We start from the raw sequence: 20426 nt of genomic DNA, 5'->3' as shown, positions 1-20426 counted from the left end.
CCCTTTCCACATGTCTGTAGGTAATTGCACAGGGACATGCAACTCTACTTCTGGGAAGAAGGTGTATGCCCCTGTGAATCAGTAAATATCGTCCACACCCAAGTCTGGGGTCCTGGACAATGACACAACTAATTGTCCTACAATTCAGTGTCGTAATGTCTTATAGGGTTTCGATATTGCTGAAGGTGTCATAAGTCAACCATGCAGGTCCCATCAGGCCATCTCTCTTGTCTGAGTGAATGTTCTTCCAGCAGTCAGAAGACCTGACTGAGCTAAACCTTACTAAATTGAGCAGCAGCTCTTCCAGGCTTTGGAAGAGGGTGGGGTGGACCTCCCATGTAGGGATCTGACATGGCTCCAGACGGCTTGTTTTGCACAGCATGACTCCAACTGCAGTGCGTTAGGAGTAATCCTGACCAACACACGACTGTTGCTGTGTGTCTAGCGTTTGTTCCAGTTTCTTCTCCTTAGCTGTGCAAAGGAGAGATGAAGTCCAGGCCCCCCCCGAGCCAGTGGAAGTGCCATCATTAGATAAGTGAGCTGGGCTGTTGCCAAGGTATGCAAGTTGGGCTTCATAATCTGTTAGGTTTTTTTTTTAATTATGACATTTTAGTGTGTCAAGAACTACTCAGAGACACTTAGAGCAAGATAAGCAGTAGGAAACACCCTGTAGAGAAGAATACTGTGTTAGCACCCCCCTGGTCCAAGTGGCTGAGTCAGTAATGGTTTGGTGGATACAGCATTGGCTCCAAGTCAACGTTCAGCTCAGGCCAAGAATTCCCGAGTGCTGTAGGCAAATGCCTTCACCCCCTGCCTTGAGCTGTCCATCTCCAGAGCAGGTCTAACATAATCTCTCGGTGAGATCTTGTACAATACTGGAAGAAAGCCTTTGCTGGCCTGTTATCACCATATGAACGAGTACAATCCCGAGAACCTCCCATGTTTTGCTGGGGGGGCCTCCATGGGCGACACAGCTGTCCTGCTGCCCTGAGTTGGCCAGGGGTGGCTGAGACTGACCAGGAAGGTGGCTCATCAGGTGTGATGTAGCTGAGCTGGCAGCACAGGCACGGAAAAGAAGTGACCTACTTCATCTGCGGGAAAGGAGTAGAGTGCTACAGCACGGTGCCTGGAGCACCAGAGATCCCACAGCTACAACCGCTGAAACACACCAGCCATCAGGGCATCACCGCAAGAGTGTGATGAGGGCAGGAGGACTTCTGCTTTGCACGGATGCACATACAACAGCCAGCATCCCTTGTGGCTTCTCCAGCGGTCTCGAAGGCAGCTGATCCCATCCATGTTGGGTGACAGAAGGCATCCCCCATCCCCATCAAAAGGCTGATGCTGTGGGACATTTCATCAGATACTATTCTCCCATTTAAAATTATATTTTCCCTTTGGTAGCACCTATCCATGGGTAGCAGGATCCTTGCTTCCTTCTTTTATCAAGAAATTTCTCATTAATTGGTTTCTTTCTGCAGGGAAGGGGAGGCTGGCGACACTGTGAGCTTGTCCCTCCAAAATTCTCAAAGTAAAGGTTGACCTAGTCAGAGACTGATAATTTTTTTCCTACAAATCCAAGTTGCCTTGATTCCTCTGTAACTCATTTCATTAGTTTCTGAGAACCATGAATTTTTTTTTTTTTTTGAGGGAGCAAGGAACACGCTACTGTCTCTGCTACCAGCATGTGCAAATGCGTCAGTATTTTATTTTAACTCGGTGAACAAGAAGTGCTGTGGTGTTTACAAAACACTGAGCTGCTTGTCTTGGAGTTAACGTGCCCTCTACTGTTTAGATAAAGCGTGGATCTCATTACAGAGGGCTGGGTTTGCAGCCTTATGCTTTGGGGGGAAAAAGTGTTCGCGCTCCTGGTTTTGATGCATTCCCTTAAAACGGGACTGAAATATGGCACTGGAAAAATCAGGGCATCCACTGGGCGTGTGTCTGGGCTGGGCTCAAGCCTCCTCCGGGCGGGGAGTTAGGGATGGCCAGGCCACCTCTGCACGGAGGAGCCCTCGCAGGCAGCCGAGCGGGGCTTGCAGAGCGTTTCAGGGCCGAGCACTGGCGCTGCAGAATGGTTTCTCGCTCCCCACCAGATAACAGCGTGTGTGCACAAATGGAAGATAAGCTCTCGCTAAGGACTAGGGCAGTTGGAGTCACTTTGCAAGCGGACTTTGCTGCTACTGCTGCAGACGCCTTTCTGTCTTTATACCATGAGCTTAACAAACCAGGAGAATAGTGGCTCAGTACTGCAAAACACTGTGTTGCTGGATGCAGCGTCTGTGTGGCTTTTCTAAACCCTGACTGTTACACCAAGTTACAGTTCAGTCCCTTGGATCTAAGTCCCTCAGATCCCTGCTGGTCCCCAAAGGCGTTCCAGTACATGCCTCGTGTGGTTTGAGCCCCGAAACAGCGCGAGCTGGAGCAGGGAGAAGTGAGGTCTATTCCTGGGTTTTTTATTGAATAACCCTGACCCGTCCTCCCATTTCTTTATCTCACCTCCTTCCCTCCAGCTCCCTATCTTTGCCTGGTCAGCGTTAGACCCTCCATCGCTTGAGCAGAGGCCGTTTCATGGTCTGTGTTTGTCACCTTGTGCGGGGTTTCCATTTTCAGCCGTCACCGTACGGGAAACAAACTCTCCTGGCCGCAGAGGGAGCGTCACAAGTTTTCACCCACCCTGAACCAGGCTACAGGTATTTCATCCGATGGGAAAAATAAATCTGTCTCATTTACACTAGATTTATGTTCCTAGAAAAAAGAGACGGCTGTGTTCCTTACCTGAGGAGTGACTGCACTGCCAGCCGAGTGTCATCCCTTAGGGTTTGTGTTTGCCTGGTGTGGCTGAAGATGGTGGGAAAAGCTTTTGCACTGGATAGTTCCATCTCCACGGATGGCCCCCGAGCCTTGGCAGCTGCAGGGGAGCTGCACCCCCTGCCTGTAATCCCCATTTCAGTGCATGACACCTCTCTGCTCACCAGCAGCCTGCCCCGGCCCCTCACTGGCAGGGAATTCTGCTCTTCGGAGTAACGTGGCCTGGCTTTCATCTCTGTAAAAGCCCTGAGGAAGAGAATGGATTTTGGACAGCTTTTCCAGCTTTCTGTACACACCATCATTTTCAAGAGGCTCTGGAAGGTGCTTGGCAACTCCGTCCATAAGGGAAACCAGCCCTGGCACCGGCTGGAGGCTGTGAGGACACGCAGTACGTGAGCTCCCGTCCTCCGAGGGCAGCGGGGCCACACTCTGGAGCCCTCATCTCCACCCACGGGGATTAAAAACCTGTTTGGCAAATGAAGAAATCATCTCCAAAGGTCTTGCACTTAATCTAGAAGGACTCTGTCATCTGCTGCCATACACCCCTAGCCTGGAAACCTGGCCAGCCTCCAGAGAGAGGCAGCAAACCCCCGGGGCCTGGGAGCAGACGTGTGAGCCAGCAGAGCTGGCTTCTGGCCGCAGATCTGGCTGTGAACCTTTGCTTTCCTGTTTCTGCCCTTCTCACCCCGTCATTTGACTCTCTCCTTCGAAGCAGACCAGATCCCGTTCCCTAATTAAGTGATGTATTAAATCCCTTTGATAGCACTCGAACAAGCTCTTGCTAACAGGCTTTTACTTTTGTCTAAGCTTACCAGGCAAAAGCTGCGACGTAGCTGTGGGAGTGTTGTTAGGTAACATTTTGTTAATTAACAGATGAAGTTTTAGCAAAGGAAATGTAAATTTTACCCATATATACTCTTCCAATATTATCTTGCAGCGGTAATTTTCTTTGTGATATTCCCATGGTGAGGCAAGGGAAAAAAAAACATTGGTAAGGTAATTATTATAAATGACTGTGCCTTGGAAGTCATTAGAAATGTAGCATTATTTATTTATAGATATATCCATTACATTCATCATTGTAGCTGCATCTTCTAAGGAATCCTTTGGAGTTACACAATTCATATAAAGTGTTAGGAGCATTTTTTCTCCTAATCTTTAATTCTACAAGGATGGAAATCATTGAATTATAAGGGAATTTAGTGCTTGCTGCAGGGAAGGGAGAGCTTCAGAGGATAGATGTGTATTCCAGTTAAGCCAAAAACTACAGAAATGAAGATGTATGTGCAAATGAGCTGATGCCTGGAGTTCCTCAGCTGATACGGAGATGGTCTCACTGATAGAAAAGTGGCAAGCAATGGTTATCCGCTGAACAGCTTCTTCCTGTGCTGTGCTGTGGGAGCGATACCTCTTAGTCACAAAGATCCATCTCTCCTTTTCCACATGCACTGGAAGAAGATGTTCTTCATCCACTGCCCTGATTTCCTCCTGCCTGCAGGATCCAGGGTGTGTGGGTCCTGGACCCTGTGGAGCAGCGATTGCTGCCCCTAAGCCCCTCGCCCTCTCGGCGGTTCCCAGGGCAGCTGGCCACAGGTCCGTGTCCTGGCATTGGTGCCCGTCTGCACCCTTTAGATGGAGCTTTGTGCTTCCTGAGTGAAACCAGGACCAGGAGGTGCAGCCAGGAGGAGGAAGACCTGACACGGGACCCAAGGAGCCTGGCTGGCTCTCTCACCTGCTCAGGCTCCTGCCTGCCGAGCTGTGCTGTCCCACTGGAGGGGTGGCACGCTCTCCTGCACCCTCCCCGCTGCAGAGGTGCCCCCAGCATGGCTTTAAAAAATAAGAAGCCCTAATTATAGTGTTAGTGCTCAGAGAGTCCTCTCCAGGGAGGGAGGCAGAGGTTGGCTCCTTCCAGGATGCTGGGAATGAAACATTTGAAATCTCAGCACTCTTGGGAGCACAAGAGAGTCCAAACCATCATGCTTTTGTGTGAATGGCACCCTGAGCTATTCACCTTGGAAAACTATTTGTAAAGCCAAAATATAAATACAAATCCTGAAGATGCTTCTACATTATTTGAAGGGTTATTGTTTCTGCTTTGTGGCCCGGTTTCTGAGCCTCTGCAAAAACTCCTGTCAGCTTTGGCAGGTCACAAATTAGGTCAGTGCTTCATTGGCATCTTCCAAAATAGCTCTGAAATAGGTGGTAACAAAGGTATTTAAGGTGAGATAAACCACACAAGTGTTTATAGTGCTTGGTATCAAATTATTAGTTTGAATTTGGATAGCAAGGCTTTATAAGATTATTAAAACAGTTAATGAGGCTAAAACCTCTACACTGTTGTACACCACTGTGTAGTTAGGGTTGATGGTGCATGTAAGAACTTAGTGGTGTTGTCTTCACTTTTCCCAACTTGGCTTCCAGGTTTACATGAGGCAATTGGCATCTATAGGCCACAGAGAGAGGCTTTCCAAGTCTTTGCTAACTTGATCAATTAACTAGTTAGATAAAACAGTTCTCAGTTACCCCAGCCTACTTTCAAGCTGGAAAGTTTCCAGCAGTCCAATGAAGTGAGTGAAATTTTACTCATTGTGGTAGACCAAGAGTTGTTGCAGTACTGACACTTGGCAGTAGGCAAAAAGAAGGCAGTATTTCTGTTTTAGTGCTTTACCTTATCTTCCTGAAACTGAGAAGAAGTTAAAAGACATCTTCCCAAAGCTGGTTAGTGGCCGGAGTGCTGGTGAGGTGCCCCGGGTGCCTGGTGGCTGCAGGTGCGGTGTGACGTGGGTCTGGAGCCAGGCACAAACCACCTCTGGGAAGAAGAGTTAATGGCTTGAGCATTGTCACCCAAGCAAAGAGAAAGCATGTCCACCCTCCTCAGCCTGGGTGTTGTGCCTGTTACCTGTGATGCTTTTGCGGAGTTCAACAAGCCGTAGCTCTCACGTACTTTCTCAGCTGTGCGCAGGGTTGTTCTGTTCTCACCAGCGTTTGCTGCGCCTGCTGGTTGTTGTAGCCACTGGTCAGTGCATCTCTGGTTCTGGTCAGGTTCACCACGGTATCTTGGGAAACCAGAATTCTCCTTGTCACTGCCCAGAAAAGTAAATGCTTTTATTTCTTTGTATTTTACAGATAATCAACCCCAATTTCATTCAAGAAGGTGAGTTCAGGACAGCTGTGCACTGACTGGCACGGAGGAGCAAGTCAGCAGCTGTGATTTACTCGGGTGCAACAGCGTGCTCTGCACCCACCAGCGTTTACAGCAGAGGCAGCTCTCCGCTGCTTGGGCCCCGGGGAAAGCGGTCTTCCTGATGGCTGCTCGGCTCAGACAGCCCAGGGCCACGGGCGAGGCTGAACCCCCCAAACCTGCCTGCACAGTCTCACTCTCCTGCCGGAACACAGGGCTGGGGGAGGGACAGTCACTGCTACTCTGAGCTGTTTAGAGAAGGGGGAGTTTCAGTAACAAAATCCCAGGACTCCCAGCTGTTTGGGACCCAGATCCCATAGTTGGTCCTACAATGCATTCTTTAGACTTGTAGGGGGAGCATCCTCCCCTGCAGTTTAAAAGAAGCTGTCACGTGTGTGTCCCCTTGTTTTCTTCCAGTGGCTCCAGAGTTTCTTGTGCCGTTAGTGGACATCACCTGCCTGCTCGGTGACACAGTGATGCTGCAATGCAAAGTCTGTGGACGGCCCAAACCAACTATAACCTGGAAAGGACCGGATCAAAACGTTCTTGACAATGACAACAGCACAGCCACGTACACGGTGTCGTCCTGGTAAGGTCCTGCCTGTGGGTCCCCAACACAGCTGGTTGTGATGGGTGTGTTGCCCTCAAACACGGCATCAGCCAGGCTACGAGACTCATTAGAAATGCAGTTAATCAAGTCTGGCGTAGTGTATCAGCACATCGCTGCACCACACATCAGCTAGAAAGGGACTCTGGGGCTCGGGTAGCTCTACTGTGTCCCAAGCTGGCATAGGGTATAGCCACAAAGTGTGTTCCTGGCAGTCATCAGCTTGATCCTGCTGAGCCAGCTGCAAGCAGAGCCAAGAATGTTTCCAACATATTAGCTGGGCTAATATTGCCTCTGCATTGCTGGGGCTTCTCTGCTTGAGTTTGATGTCATGCTCACCTTTGGTAGGAGCACAAGTCGAGCAGAGCAAGCCCTTATTGGTTGGCAATACCCATGTCACTGGGAGTTTTCTCATCTCATAGGCAGATTGCTGGGGCTTCTCTGCTTGAGTTTGATGTCATGCTCACCTTTGGTAGGAGCACAAGTCGAGCAGAGCAAGCCCTTATTGGTTGGCAATACCCATGTCACTGGGAGTTTTCTCATCAGTGAACTGGGAGTTTTCTCATCAGTTTTCTCATCAGAGGTGGTAACTCCTGCAGTTTTCCTGAGCCTTTCCTCAGCTGTTCATAAAAGAGCCTACATATGCTTCTGGGAAGGCGACATCTGGCTGTGCTTGGATGGAAAGATGCTTGTCATGATGTTCCCAGCCCGGCTAAGAGGGAGGAAAAGCATCTTTACAACAAGCACTGGGAAGATCCAAAAAGATCTGGAGTTGAATTCAGGTCAGGTAACAGCCTGCTGCTGCTGGATGTTCTTCTGCAGCTTATGTAAGCGATTTGGGCCAAACTGCAGTGGAAATCTCCAGCAGGCAATCGCTCATGCAAACTTTTCAGCACTTCTGGCTCAGGCGGAGATGAATTCAGGGAGCATGAACTCACTGAACGTGAAAAATGAATGCTAAGAGAGAAGGGATTTTACACGTTCAAGAGAAAAAAATACATCTGACGGAGAGCTTCCTTCAGAGACCGTCGGCTTGTGTGGCCACCCCAGAGCACCCAAAATTGTCTTTTTAGCCATTACCCAGTACATCATTGGTGCCCCATCTTCAGGCTCTGGCTGGGGTTGGGATGGGGGATATTTCCATACAGAGTTCTGTTTTCCATCACAATCTTTCGCCTGTGCACTAGCAGCACTGGTATTGTCTTGTTGCTTGTATTTGTTTTCCAGTGAAGAAAGTGCCTGCCAAGGAGAGGCCCAGCGGATCGGTGGCTGTTTTTCAGATCTTGCTGGCATGAGTGTCCGGCATGAGGGGGAAGGGGATATTTCTGTCCTGTTTTAAACCAGCATAGTCAGACCAGCAGAAGCTGCAGTGTCCAGGCAGTTTTATCAGCAACCACGTCCTTCTGCAGTTTCCGATAGATTACACATTCAAGCACTAGTCTACTTTTGCCATCAAGGGAATTTATTGTTGGCTCTAAGCTGGGACTCCAGTACAGCTAAAGCAGTAAAAACCTTTGATTCAGGCCAAGTCCCCTAAATTGCATATTGAAGACTGCAGTGTACAAACCAAAGTGACTATGTACAGACCTGCTATAAATTCACTAGACTCCGTAGAGCTGTTTATTTGCTCAGATTGGCCCAAAGATCATCTCTCATGAACTCGGCACTGACGTTCTTTATCCCTAGCTGTTGTGAGATGTTCAGCCTTCTGACCGGGGGCCTGGCAGCCTCATTAGATCAACGGCACATGCTCCAGGGGCCTGAAGCTTCCCAGAAGTGTCAGGCACCCTGTGCTGTGTAACTGCCTTCTGCCTCTGTGGGAAGCCACATTTGTCCGGCGTGTGTTGGACTTAACTGCAGAGGCACAGCAGCTCAGCATCTTCCGCAGTGGGAAGGATGTGCCTGGGGCAATATTTTGAGAAATAGAGTCTAAGCATCCAGCTCTGGACTGGCACAGCTAGTGTTCAGCTCCTGGACTTTGCTTGGTGCTCAAGTGATCTCTTCCCATCTCCCCCAAAGCCACAGCAGACAAACAGATTTGTCTGGCAGGCAATTTGGACCATTCTGCTCAAAGGTTTCATTAACGGCCTAATCCTGACATAAGGAGGGGCTGTATTTGGGTACCAGATTGCTGGAGGGATGTTCCTTCAAATGAGTTAACAGGATTTGTGTGCATGTTTGTTTGTAATGAGGCAGGGCAGGAACTGGTATAAAAAGCATTAGCAAGGGAAGCTTTGTAACTGGGGCTTCTGCATCCACAGTGACTCCGGGGAGCTCTCCTTGAAGATCTGCAACCTGATGCCCCAGGACAGCGGCATTTACACCTGCGTGGCAACCAATGAACACGGAACCGCATCGACCTCTGCAACCATCAAAGTTCAAGGTAGCTCATCTGGCTGTAACGGCCGGGATTTTTCCTGTGTGGGGTCCCTTGGCAGGAACTGGGAGCACACAGGAATAGCCGGTGCAAAGGCAGCTGGATGTGGAGCTGTTCCAGGTGAACCGAGACGTTAAAATCAAACAGCCGTCCTCGGCCATGACTCCCACTGATGGCTGAAGGCATCGCAGACTCTTTGTGCTTGATTTAAGTCCTCTGATCGCAAGCGTCACATCTGGGAAATGAAAACGTGTTGGCCCTGGTTCAGCTCCTGCATCCTGCTCGCAGGCTGCTTCCTGGGGGCTGGGTAAGGTCGGCTGGGGGAAGCTGGGCTCCCGGGGACTGCCGAGCCCCTGGGGGATGATGCCCCAGCTGCCCACGGGGAGCTCTGTGCTTTAGAGCCTGCCTGGAGCTGGGGTCTTGGGATACAGGGATTACCATCCTCCCCTCTGGGGGATGTGGAGGAGGCGAGAGGCCTGGGTGAACAGTTCTGCAGGGCCTCAACTCGGAGACACATCTCTGAGCCTGAATTCTCAGCGCTGTAATTAGTGACCCATCTAATTGTAATGAATACGAAATGATGAGTTGATGCTCATGACCTCCAGCTCCCGGAAGGGATCTGTTAGCATGAGAGATGAGGGGTGCCTGCTGCTTTGAAGGGAATAGCACAGAGATGAATGTCTAACTGGCGACTTACAGATGCAGGAGTGTCACAAGCATTTAGAAGTCAATTTGTTTGGTCTCACAAACTGCCCTAGAGGTATAATTTCTCCAATTTATCCAGGCAAGTTAGTGGCTGCACTAACTACTCCTGTGCTGAAGGAAGCCCTGAGCAAAACACAGAAGAATTACTGGTCATTTGTCAATCTGCTGCCCAATATACCAAGCACCATACACCCAGAAGCACTCTGAGTGGCTTTGTCCTGTCATTTTTGGACACTTCAGGGTGACTTCCCACCTCCAGAACCTCACTCACTGCTTGATGAAATCCACGAGAACATTTTATATCCTCAGTTCCATGAGCTTTGTATCAGGTCTTGAGCTGTAGCAAAAATTAGCAGTGGAAAGTGGCAGGTGAAGAGGCTCTGCCTTTACAGCAGCTGAGCTCAGACAGATCCTCTGCAGCCAAGGGTCCATTCTCCCCGGTAGTTTCCAGTTGACCACCAGCTTGAGCAAGAAGATATTCCCCTGCCCTGTTGTACTGTGAGACCACGTCGAGGCAGCAGAACTTGCCAGCAGCACGGTTCTTTCCTAGCTGCCAGTATGGAGGTCTCAGACCCATGATGGTAGGCGAGCAGGACCATGACATTACCTCTCTGGCCATGCTGGTAGCCCAGTGTAAACCAGAACACGCTCTCTGCAAGACACCACTGCCTCGTAGCGACCTGATGTGCCTGATACACCTGATCTTCAGAGTAAAGCACAGGTGCTTGTTGACGGGATGCCAGACTTGGTGCTTGTTTTCTCTTCCAAGGTGTCCCAGCTGCCCCAAATCGTCCCATTGCTCAGGAGAGAAGCTGCACCTCTGTGATTCTGCGCTGGCTACCCCCATCTAGTACTGGCAATTGCACCATTTCAGGCTACACTGTGGAGTACAGAGAAGAAGGTAAGGGATTTGAACTGTGCTCGCTGGCTGGGAGAATGAGAACAAAGTAAGTCTTCTATGGCACAACAGGTCCCAAAAGCATCCTCACCACCACTGGGGTGCCACTAGGTATCGCCCACAGATCCAAAGGTCTAAGGCCAAAAGAATCCCTTCTATCATCCTGTCCTTCTCCTCATATATTACAGACCTTTCTGTTTCCTCCAGTCGCTTATGGCAAGTAAAGTGTGCTAAAACACACCCATCACTAAGGCATCCTTTCGTCATTCTACCACCATGGTATCCATCCTTTATGGGGGATGTTTCCTGGGAATATAACAACAAAGCAGCCTCATTATTTTTTGATCTGGATAGAACTGCAGATGCCTGCATACTTTTCAAGCTCAACTATGAAATCCATTTGTTCTTAAATCCAACCATCCTTTTCCCCTGAATTAAATAGATATTAAATGCACTGATTTCCCAATATGCACAGGCATGTGCTCTTGAAAAGGGCATTTGAGATGATTCACAACCCTTTTGCATTCTTCCTGCAAAGGTGTGAGGGTCTCTGGGCAGTAAACCTTGCCTTAGGTATGTGGCCTCTGTTTTTTCTCCTTTGTGCTTCAAAAAACATCTACCTCACCTTAGTAAATGTGCAAACTTAATCACTCCATCATGTTAATAGCTTCTCTTAGCAAATACTCTGCCTTGACCCTCACTGTGCCATCAGTGTGACTGCCATTTTTGCAAAAGAATAAAAGCTCTTATATTAACAGCAGCCACCAAACAGCGAAAAAGCAGCAGTATTTTCAGTACTCCTCCCACTCCAAAAGAATCACTGACTCTTCCCTGTAAAACCAACCATGACCTTGTGAGACCTGGCAATCGGATTTACCCACAGCGCACACAAAATACATGGGTCATGGTAAATAATGTAAAGGTTAAAAGCCCTGAACTTGCTAAAATAAGATAAAATTTTATATATTCTTGAAAGAAGTCATAGGCTGTGACAAGGCTCAGTGTCCCAGGGGTCCCTCTTTGTTCTGTGACCCTGTGCAGATGAATAAAGTATTGTTCCTTTAGATGCCACAGGTTAGGCAATGGTTGGGTTTGTTTCTGTTAGGAACAGAAACACATGACAGAGTCACCGTGTCTTTGCTGCAATCCTGCTCATCTGCAAAAGCCCATACTAAACCTCAGAAAGCTGGTTCTCCTGCAGCTCTGGGTTTCACTGTAGCCACTCTGTCTTCTGAAAGACTTCAGCTGCAAAAGCACTTTGACTGCACTGATGCCCTGTCTCAGCTTCGCCTGGGACTCCCTTGTCCGTATTGGGGTTTTTGCAGTATTTCTGCTACCGATGTTCTCACAGCAGAGCTGTCATCAAATTGGCTCTCCAGTCCTGTCTTATCACGCTGCCCTGAGGCATCACTTCCAGTACACAGCCACAGCTAGACTGCTGGTGAGATCAGTGTGTCCCCTGGGCTGTGGTTTTTTTCATTGCTATCGGTCAAGTCAGGGGCATTTCCTTCTTCCCTCATTTAGCCAGACTGGAAGGTGTCTGCAACACAAAATCCCTTTCTATGGTCCAGTTCTGGTTTAACAGAAATACATCCATCTGCCATAACATTGCCTTCTAAAAACCTTGTGGATTTTAACCTCCCAGGGTACTGCATGAGTCGGGCAGAGAAAGCCTCTGCTCCGAGTTCACCTACTGAGACTATTTCCTTCAGCTCTGCTTCTCTCCCTCTGTAAATTGCAGGCTCGCAAGCCTGGCAGCAGTCAGTAGCCTCCACTTTGGACACGTACCTCGTCATCGAGGACCTGGCCCCGGGCTGCCAGTATCAGTTCCGAGTGAGCGCCAGCAATCCCTGGGGCATCAGCTTGCCCAGTGACCCGTCCGAATTTGTAAGGCTCCCGGAGTACGGTGAGTGGGGCACGGCGAGGAGGGGCTAAGGCACACAGGTGTCCACCGGTGCAGTCTGTTCTCGGGCTTTGATGGGTCCCGATAACAGCGTTGGTCCTGGAGCTGGTAGAAATGCGAGAGGAAGCCTGGGAGATGCTCAGAGCCAGCTCCTGCCACTGGAAAGGCTTTTCCTGTCTGCTCCTCCAGCTGGGCTCACAGCCTCCCGCTGTTACAGTTTCCTGCTTTCTATCCAAAGACTATTTCTTGTCTTCAAATCGGGGCAACAGGCTCCACATCCTGCCCAGTGTGTCCCCTGCCTTTCCGCAATGCCAGTAGCCCCAGGGGCTTCTGCTGGGCAGCCCAACTGGGGTCTGCAAGTCAGCTTGCAAAGTAGAACCCCCCTGAGCAATGCAGCCGGCTCAGGAAGGCTGCGATGGAGGTGAGCCCCCAGTGTGTGGTGCTGCAGGAATTTGGGGTACAGCTCACTCACGACGCTGCTGTGAGCAGAGCCCGCGTCTCCCCACGTTTTAGCAGCTCCAGTGCGTAATTAGGTCTGTGACTGGCCTGAATAGCCTGTGCTGGATGAAACGAGAGCTCACATGGTGTAGCTCTACCTCCAGTTACACACAGACGTGGCTTTACACTGTCTGTATGGCCCTTTTCAGCCCAAAATTGCAAGGACAGATCTGAATGCAGCACACCTTCCTCTCTGGAGGTCTGGCTTTTAGTGGTGCAACACATTGGAGTGGTGCCTGAGCAGGATGAAACTGGGCTCCTAGTGGTAATATTTGCTGTTTTAAGTAATATAGTATCCCGTAATTTTTAAATATGCAGTTTTATAGTCTGCAGAAAACTGTCTTTAATTTTATGCTTTCTTGAATGTCCTTTGTTCTCCCAAAGACTCCGCTGCTGATGGTGCCACTATTTCGTGGAAGGAAAACTTTGACCTCGCTTATGCAGAACTGCATGAGATTGGGAGGTAATATTAACCCCGCTTATCGCTGCAATAAAACACCAAAACAATGGCTTGGAGCTTTTCCCTTGGGAGGAAAGTTTAGGGTGCTTGTAGCCAGATTGAAAACTGCTGCTCCTTGTCAAATCACGTTAAGTACTGATTAAAACATAGACTGAACTAAACCCTAAATATGGACTAAACCCTGTCTTTCAAGATCAGTTGTGATTTGAGGACTGCAAACTGGCAAACTTGTGAGCAACTAGGCAGCCAAATCTCTGAGAGTCACTGCTAGCTCTCACTAGTATCTCCTCTGTCATCTCTCTGTGAGCTTTTGAAGTCATGCCAATTTGCTGGTTCTGGATAAGCTTAACCTCAAAGACTGAGTTTGCTGAAGCACACGAGGCATGTGACTGACTTAAATCACACGCCGGAGCGCTCTGCTGATTGGGATGGTCAGGAGCCTGAATAGGAGCTGCCTATTTGCCTGCGTGCTCTGCGTAGATGAGAGATAAGGGGTGTGCAAACAGTTCAGGTTAATGCAGTTAGTTCTTCAGCTCAGAGATCAGAGGTGAATCATTCTGGGGCTGAAAGGACAGGAGTCCCTCTGGCTCTGTAGAAAGATGTCCTCTTTCTGCAGAGGTAGAAGGTATTAATAAGAGAGTGAGGTATGAATAAGAGGCTAAGTTCAGCGCGCGGTTTCACTGGGTGGTTTTACTTTCAGGAATGGTGCTAGGCACTAGTCTGTATGAGTTCCCTAAATGCTTTCCTGCCAGCTTTTTTCTTAATTTCACACTGTGTGCCTGAAACAGTGAGACAAAACAATAGGTTGATGGTTATTTAACAAAGCTTTTCTTTTGGTTGTCTGAGAAAGTTTGGGCAACTGGAGAAGGGAGACCCACAGCTAAAAAAAAGAGATAGAACCTGTAAAAGTGGTAGAAAATTGGACCCAGGGGAGATTGTTAGAGGACATCAGGATGGCTGCACAAAGCAAAGAGACACCGTTTGCTCTCAGTGTTTACTAATCCCCAAAGAACCTCTACACCCCGGGTAAGAGACGGGGGCTCTTTGTTGGAAAAGGTTATGAACAACTAGTTAAATCTGACTCCTTGTGAAATATTAATGTGCTGAATCAAATAGCACTTTGAAAATCAGTCTGTTATTGCACTGAAAACTGGGTGTGATTTATTCATGAGGCCCCTTCATTATTCTTTTTGTTTCAGGGGTCGATTCTCCATCGTAAAGAAATGCTTTCACAAAGCCACCCGGAAGGACGTTGCTGTAAAGTTCATTAGTAAAAAAATGAAGAAGAAAGAGCAGGCAGCACACGAAGCAGCTTTGTTACAGCACTTACAGCATCCTCAGTACATCACTATCCACGACACCTACGAGTCTCCTACTTCTTACATCTTAGTTTTGGAACTGTAAGTACGTGGAGCGTTAATTCCAGCATCTGGGTAGGAATCACAGCCCTGCTAAAGCAAAGGGTAAAATTCACCCTGACTTCAGCAGGGCAAAGATTTTGTCATGTGGTTTTTATTGATTGTGATGTCGAGTGAAATAGCCATTTTCTGCAGAGCTTCCACTGACATTTATGTACAGTAAATAAGATTCAGAGGGACAAATAAAACTGCTCTCTACTCCGGTGAAGCTTGGGTAATTGTATCAGCAGTTAGTTTGTCGCACTGAATAGCACCAGGTTTATTTGGGCAGTTTTGTCCACTTTTTCTATTCGGGTAAATGTGTTTCAGCTGGCTGGAAGCCTACGTTGTTCTAATACTTCTTGGTGAAAAGAGCTGTGTAGCAACTATACTTGCCCCTGTATGGAAAAATAACAACCAAAATCCAAAATGCTTCTTTGTTGCAGTATATCCAACAAAGTATATTTGGGCTATTTGCTTGTTTATTTACTCAGATAAATAAAACTAGGTGGAAAACTTTTATTGGGTTAGTTTTCCCACAGAACATATTACCAGCTGAAAATATCAGTGATTTTTTTTTTCTGCATTATGCAACCAGCTCTATAAATAAATAGATGAATTCAAATAATTAAGAGGATCTCTCTTCAAAGGAATTGCCTACGTCTATTGAATCCATCCTTAAGCAAATGAGTTTACTTTGAGACTGTTGCTAAATTTTTCAGGGACCGGAGATAACAATTGAGGATTAATCATTCTACCACTTCCATGGCCTGCAGTATCTTGAGATATCATTAAATGCTCATCAGATCTTGCATTTTAGTTTCCTCCATTTTTAGGTCATGAAGTTTCCATTGCAATTTTGTTTTCAAATATTAACTGTTCCTAGAGACACCATGTGATCTTTCATGTGCTGGGTTTGATTTGTCTGTAGGATGGATGACGGTCGTCTCTTAGATTATCTGATGAACCACGATGAACTTATGGAGGAAAAAGTCGCTTTCTATATCAGAGACACAATGGAAGCCTTGCAGTATCTCCACAACTGCAGAGTGGCTCACTTAGACATAAAGGTAAGAAGAAAAGAGAATTATTATTATGCTACTGCTATTATTCAGTGCCCAAGTACAGCGAGTTCCCAGCTGCACAGACAGGAAGGAGGTGCAGGCTGTACCCTGGAGAGGTCATCACTAAATGGACCAGCACTGTCTTTCAGACCTACTGACCAGAGAAAGGACTTACTGACCTGCAGCGCAAGGTCTTTGTCTTCCTTCAGACCAGAGGCACCTATTTCCCTGATTCACTGGTTTGTTCTCAAGGGCTTTCTGGATTTAATGAAGGAGAAGGAGGATGCCTGAGACAAGAGTGAGATGTCACTAGCACCTGACCGAAGGGGAATTGTAAACCCACAGGGTATGAGTTGTGCTTACACCTGTACCAACTTCCTGAGCAGAGCTGACTTGTGCCCAGGCAGCTCAGGGCAGGCCAGAAGGAGTGTGTGTCTCACTCGTGTCCACAGCAGTGCCCCGGATAGCCCAAAGCAAGGGGAGGGGGCAGGGGAGCTGGAGGTGGGGAGGGCTGGCAGGGGCAGAGGATAGCAGCGCGCTGCATTGTGCTGCAGAGCCTGAAAGGGAAACTGGGTGGGAAATGCACCCAGGGAGAGGTTCGAAGGAAGAACAAGCTGCATTGTGGAGGAGAAATTCAGGCATTCTCTAATGTCATGCTCAGTTAGATTAGCACAGCTCGTAACTCCTTTTGTTAGGCACATGGCAGGAGGCACTGTACTGTCCTGGGTTTGGCATTGTACTGCTGTCCTCACCAACATCGCAGTTATCTGGGGTGGCAGAGAATTAGCATTTGAAGTTATGATCAAATGTTTTGAGTTTTGTGATCTCCACCATTGATTCTGGTTGCCTAGGATATCAGATAATCTATAATATTTTTTCAGACTTAAATGGCAATTAAAAATGGAGAATGAGAGATGAATTTAACTTCCTTGTATGGTGGAAAATCCAGCTCCAAGGAGGTCTCTTCTTTAGTCTCCAACCCCCAGGCATGTCAGATGAAGTGACGCTTTCATTCTTCTGCTGCCTACTACCACAAAAAAAAAAAAAGATTCTTTTTGTACAGTACCTTACATGAGCATTAGTCCCAAAAGGCTACATCATCCTGGTTTCTTTCATTAAGATTGTTTGTCTTTTCTGCTGTATTTATAGGACCTGTCAAAAGTAGGTATCACTTGGAGGTAAGAAACTGCACTGAATTTTCTATTTGATCATAAGATACTTCCCAGAAGCAGGGTGGGAAGCCAATTTTCTGTGACCTATTTACAGTTCTCCTGAATGAGGGATGCTAAATAAAACTCCTTCTGTTGCTAAGTGTGTTGTGGTTTAACCCAGATGGCAGCTAAGCACCACACAGCCGCTCACTCCTCCCTGGTGGGATCGGGAGGGAATTGGCAGAGTAAAAGTGAGAAAACTCATGGGCTGAGATAAAGGCAGTTTAATAAGTAAAGCAAAAGCCACGCACACAAGCAAAGCAAAACAAGGAATCCATTCACCACTCCCATTGGCAGAGTGGTGTTCAGCACAGGAAAGCAGGGTTCCATCAGGGGTAGTTGTTACTTGGGAAGTCAAAGGCCATCATTCTGAATGTCCCCCCTTCCTTCTTCTTCCCCCACCTTTATATGCTGAGCATGATGTCATATGGTCTGGAATATCCCTTGGGTCAGCTGGGGTCAGCTGTGTCCCCTCCCAACTTCTTGTGCACCTCCAGCCTCCTCGCTAGTGGGGCGGGGGGGGGTGAGGAGCAGAAAAGCCCTTGACACTGTGGCAGCACTGCTCAGTAGTAATGAAAACATCCTTGTTATCAACACTGTTTCCAGCACAAATCCAAAACACAGCCCCATACCAGCTACTGTGAAGAAACTTAACTCTGTCCCAGCCAAAACCAGCACAAAGTGGGAAGCAGGAGATGCATTGGTAGTGACAGCAGACCTAGCCATGTCCTTTTTTAGAACATGTTGATTTTGTCAATGCAGTCTACCCAGGACTGGAGCGGAGAGATTTGAACAGTGGTGCAGTGAACTTTGCTTTATATATATAGCCATGAGGCAGCAGTAAAATATGCATGAGGATGAGGGGCTATAGGACAGAAAAGCGAGTCTAGAGAGGGTGCAAGAAGTAAATTCAGAAATTATCTGAGAGCCGACAAAGGAAGCAAAATCCGTGTCAAGCCCCCAGAGCGGAGGGTATAGGCAATGCTCAGCATCTCCTACTGAGAGAGAGAGATCTTAAATGCTAAAACTGTTGGTAAAACAGAGGGAAATCCAACTGGGATGAAATTGCACTGTGGCTTGGAAGGCATGACTGTGTGCTGACATTTATAAGGGAACACTGGCAGCTCCATCCATGTCAGCTGACAGCAGCAGTAATGGAACGCACCAGAGTCCCTCCCAGGACATGCAGTAGTGGGAGCAACGTTGAACACTTCCTCCATGAAGAACATTTCTGCTACAAGCTATGCACATTTCTGTAGCCAGCTGTCATGTAAACAAACGGAACCTAAATAAACCAATCAGAGACAAACGAGTCTTATCAAAATTTTAAAAATCTGTCAGTGCTCTTCATCTGTAGAGATTGGTTTGGGAAAATAAACCGTGAGTATTTGGGACAAAGTGCAAAATCCCAGTGTGTTGCCCTAGTGCCGAAGAGGATGTTGTCATTGCAACTTCAGCATTGATGTGAATTTACCGCAGTGTAAACAGTAGCTGAGCTGGTTCCTTGTCATTCACTCTCCTGATCTGTACCTCGTGCATCTGATTAAACACATTGTCATTGGCTGTTCAACCTCAATGAAATCTATACATTTTACTTGCAAAAATCTATTATAATTAAGTTTTTGTTATTATCTCTTCAACAGCCAGAAAATCTGCTGATTGATTTAAGAATCCCGGTACCTCGTGTCAAGATCATCGATTTGGAAGACGCGGTTCAGATCACAGGTCATTACCACGTCCACCACCTCCTCGGAAACCCAGAGTTCGCAGCTCCTGAAGTTATCCAAGGCCTTCCTGTATCCCTCAGCACGGATATCTGGAGCATTGGGGTCCTCACCTATGTCATGTTAAGTGGTGTCTCTCCATTCCTGGATGAAAGCAAAGAGGAGACTTGTATCAATGTGTGCAGAGTAGATTTCAGCTTCCCGCCCGAGTACTTCTCTGATGTCAGTCATGCCGCCAGGGATTTCATCAATGTTATCCTCCAAGAAGACTTCAGGAGAAGGCCAACAGCAGCCACTTGTTTACAGCATCCATGGCTGCAACCGCACAACGGCAGCTATTCCAAGATACCGCTGGATACCTCCCGCTTGGCTTCCTTCATCGAGCGCCGCAGGCACCAGTACGACGTGCACCCGGTCCCCAGCGTCAAGAGTTTCCTGATGAGCAGGCTGAACCCAGGCACGTAACACCTTCATCCCTGGGGTCCTGAAGGGAGTGAGCAGGCGCAAGGCAGACCTCACTGTACATAGTCCCGTATTCGGCGTTTGCATTTCACGTGGCATCCCTAACTGCAGGGTACAAATCATCATGGAGGCGGCAGTTCCTGCCCAGTTCCTCGGGACCAGAGCAAAGGGGAGAACGGCAGCGGGTGCCCACTCACTCCCCTTGGCAGGCTCCTCTTGGGACACGTGGTATTGTCGCACCCACCGCCAAAAAAAGGACTGCGGGAAGCAAACACCAACTGGAAACGCGAGCCAAAATCGCAGTTGCCTTAATCTCTGTGAGGCAGCCTTGTAAGAAATCCTCTTGATCTTGCTGAACTGCTTTCAAAACGTACGAGAGATTAGGAGTAGGATAGCGGGGGGTGAGACTAGGCTGACCTTACGTGTACCGCAGAACTGCACTGAAGTCAGTTTTTGCTGACATCATTGCAAGCCTGCTCCAGGTTAAGAGATGGATCCTCCACGCCCCGTATGCCCAGGTCTGCCACGATTTCCACGGGGACTTTTCCTGCGTAGGACAGGCAAAACCAGGCCCTAGTCACCGCTGGATCAGCTTCTGCGGAGGCGTGACTTAGGTATGCTCTCGTTGTGTGGTAGTGCCCAGACCAAAATGCCCCGTTAATCCTTGGGCTTTCTGCTGTGTCGAGTCAACACGCAGTACCTTTTGGAGCTGCGATTAAGGCAATGAATTCGTTGGAGCATACAGCTGGTTTTGACTAAGCACAATGGGACTATGATGGGGTTTTTTTAAAGCATTTTATACACACTGTACAGAGATCTTTTGCAAAACCTGTGCATTGAGAAAAGGCTGTGTCCGATTTTTGCAGTATCTGTAAACTAGATGATGATGATGAAGACAATTTTTTTCTATCACAGGTTTTCAGTATACATATGTTGTATCATATATATAAATATATATATATATAGGATCCTGTTCCATTTCTAGCTTCAGAATTGCTTGGCCCAAAGTCCATCTAAGCCTTTCCGAGTGCAGTAGGAGTGGTGAGTTCATCCTTGTGCTTACAGCTTGAAAAGCGTTTTCAGTGTTTAAAGTATGTCATTTGTTTCATTTCCAAACTTGTAAATATC

General features: G+C 47.9%; 1 protein-coding gene across 1 annotated transcript in view; it reads left to right on the top strand.

Moving 5' to 3' along the window:
• KALRN (kalirin, RhoGEF kinase) overlaps window positions 1–19301 on the top strand; it is a gene marked incomplete at its 5' end in the record, with an annotated part of 55996 nt that extends 36695 nt beyond the window's left edge. The window contains 9 exons of the mRNA XM_010147220.1: window positions 5938–5965; window positions 6410–6581; window positions 8861–8982; window positions 10451–10582; window positions 12321–12485; window positions 13365–13443; window positions 14640–14840; window positions 15769–15907; window positions 18756–19301. Coding sequence (XP_010145522.1) covers window positions 5938–5965; window positions 6410–6581; window positions 8861–8982; window positions 10451–10582; window positions 12321–12485; window positions 13365–13443; window positions 14640–14840; window positions 15769–15907; window positions 18756–19301 — 1584 coding nt within the window. The remainder of the gene's footprint in view (window positions 1–5937; window positions 5966–6409; window positions 6582–8860; window positions 8983–10450; window positions 10583–12320; window positions 12486–13364; window positions 13444–14639; window positions 14841–15768; window positions 15908–18755) is intronic.
• Window positions 19302–20426: the final 1125 nt, after the last annotated feature.

This window comes from Eurypyga helias, unplaced genomic scaffold (assembly GCF_000690775.1).
Source record: "Eurypyga helias isolate BGI_N326 unplaced genomic scaffold, ASM69077v1 scaffold17772, whole genome shotgun sequence".
Lineage (NCBI taxonomy): Eukaryota > Metazoa > Chordata > Aves > Eurypygiformes > Eurypygidae > Eurypyga > Eurypyga helias.
This window is presented reverse-complemented; position numbering and strand designations above follow the sequence as displayed.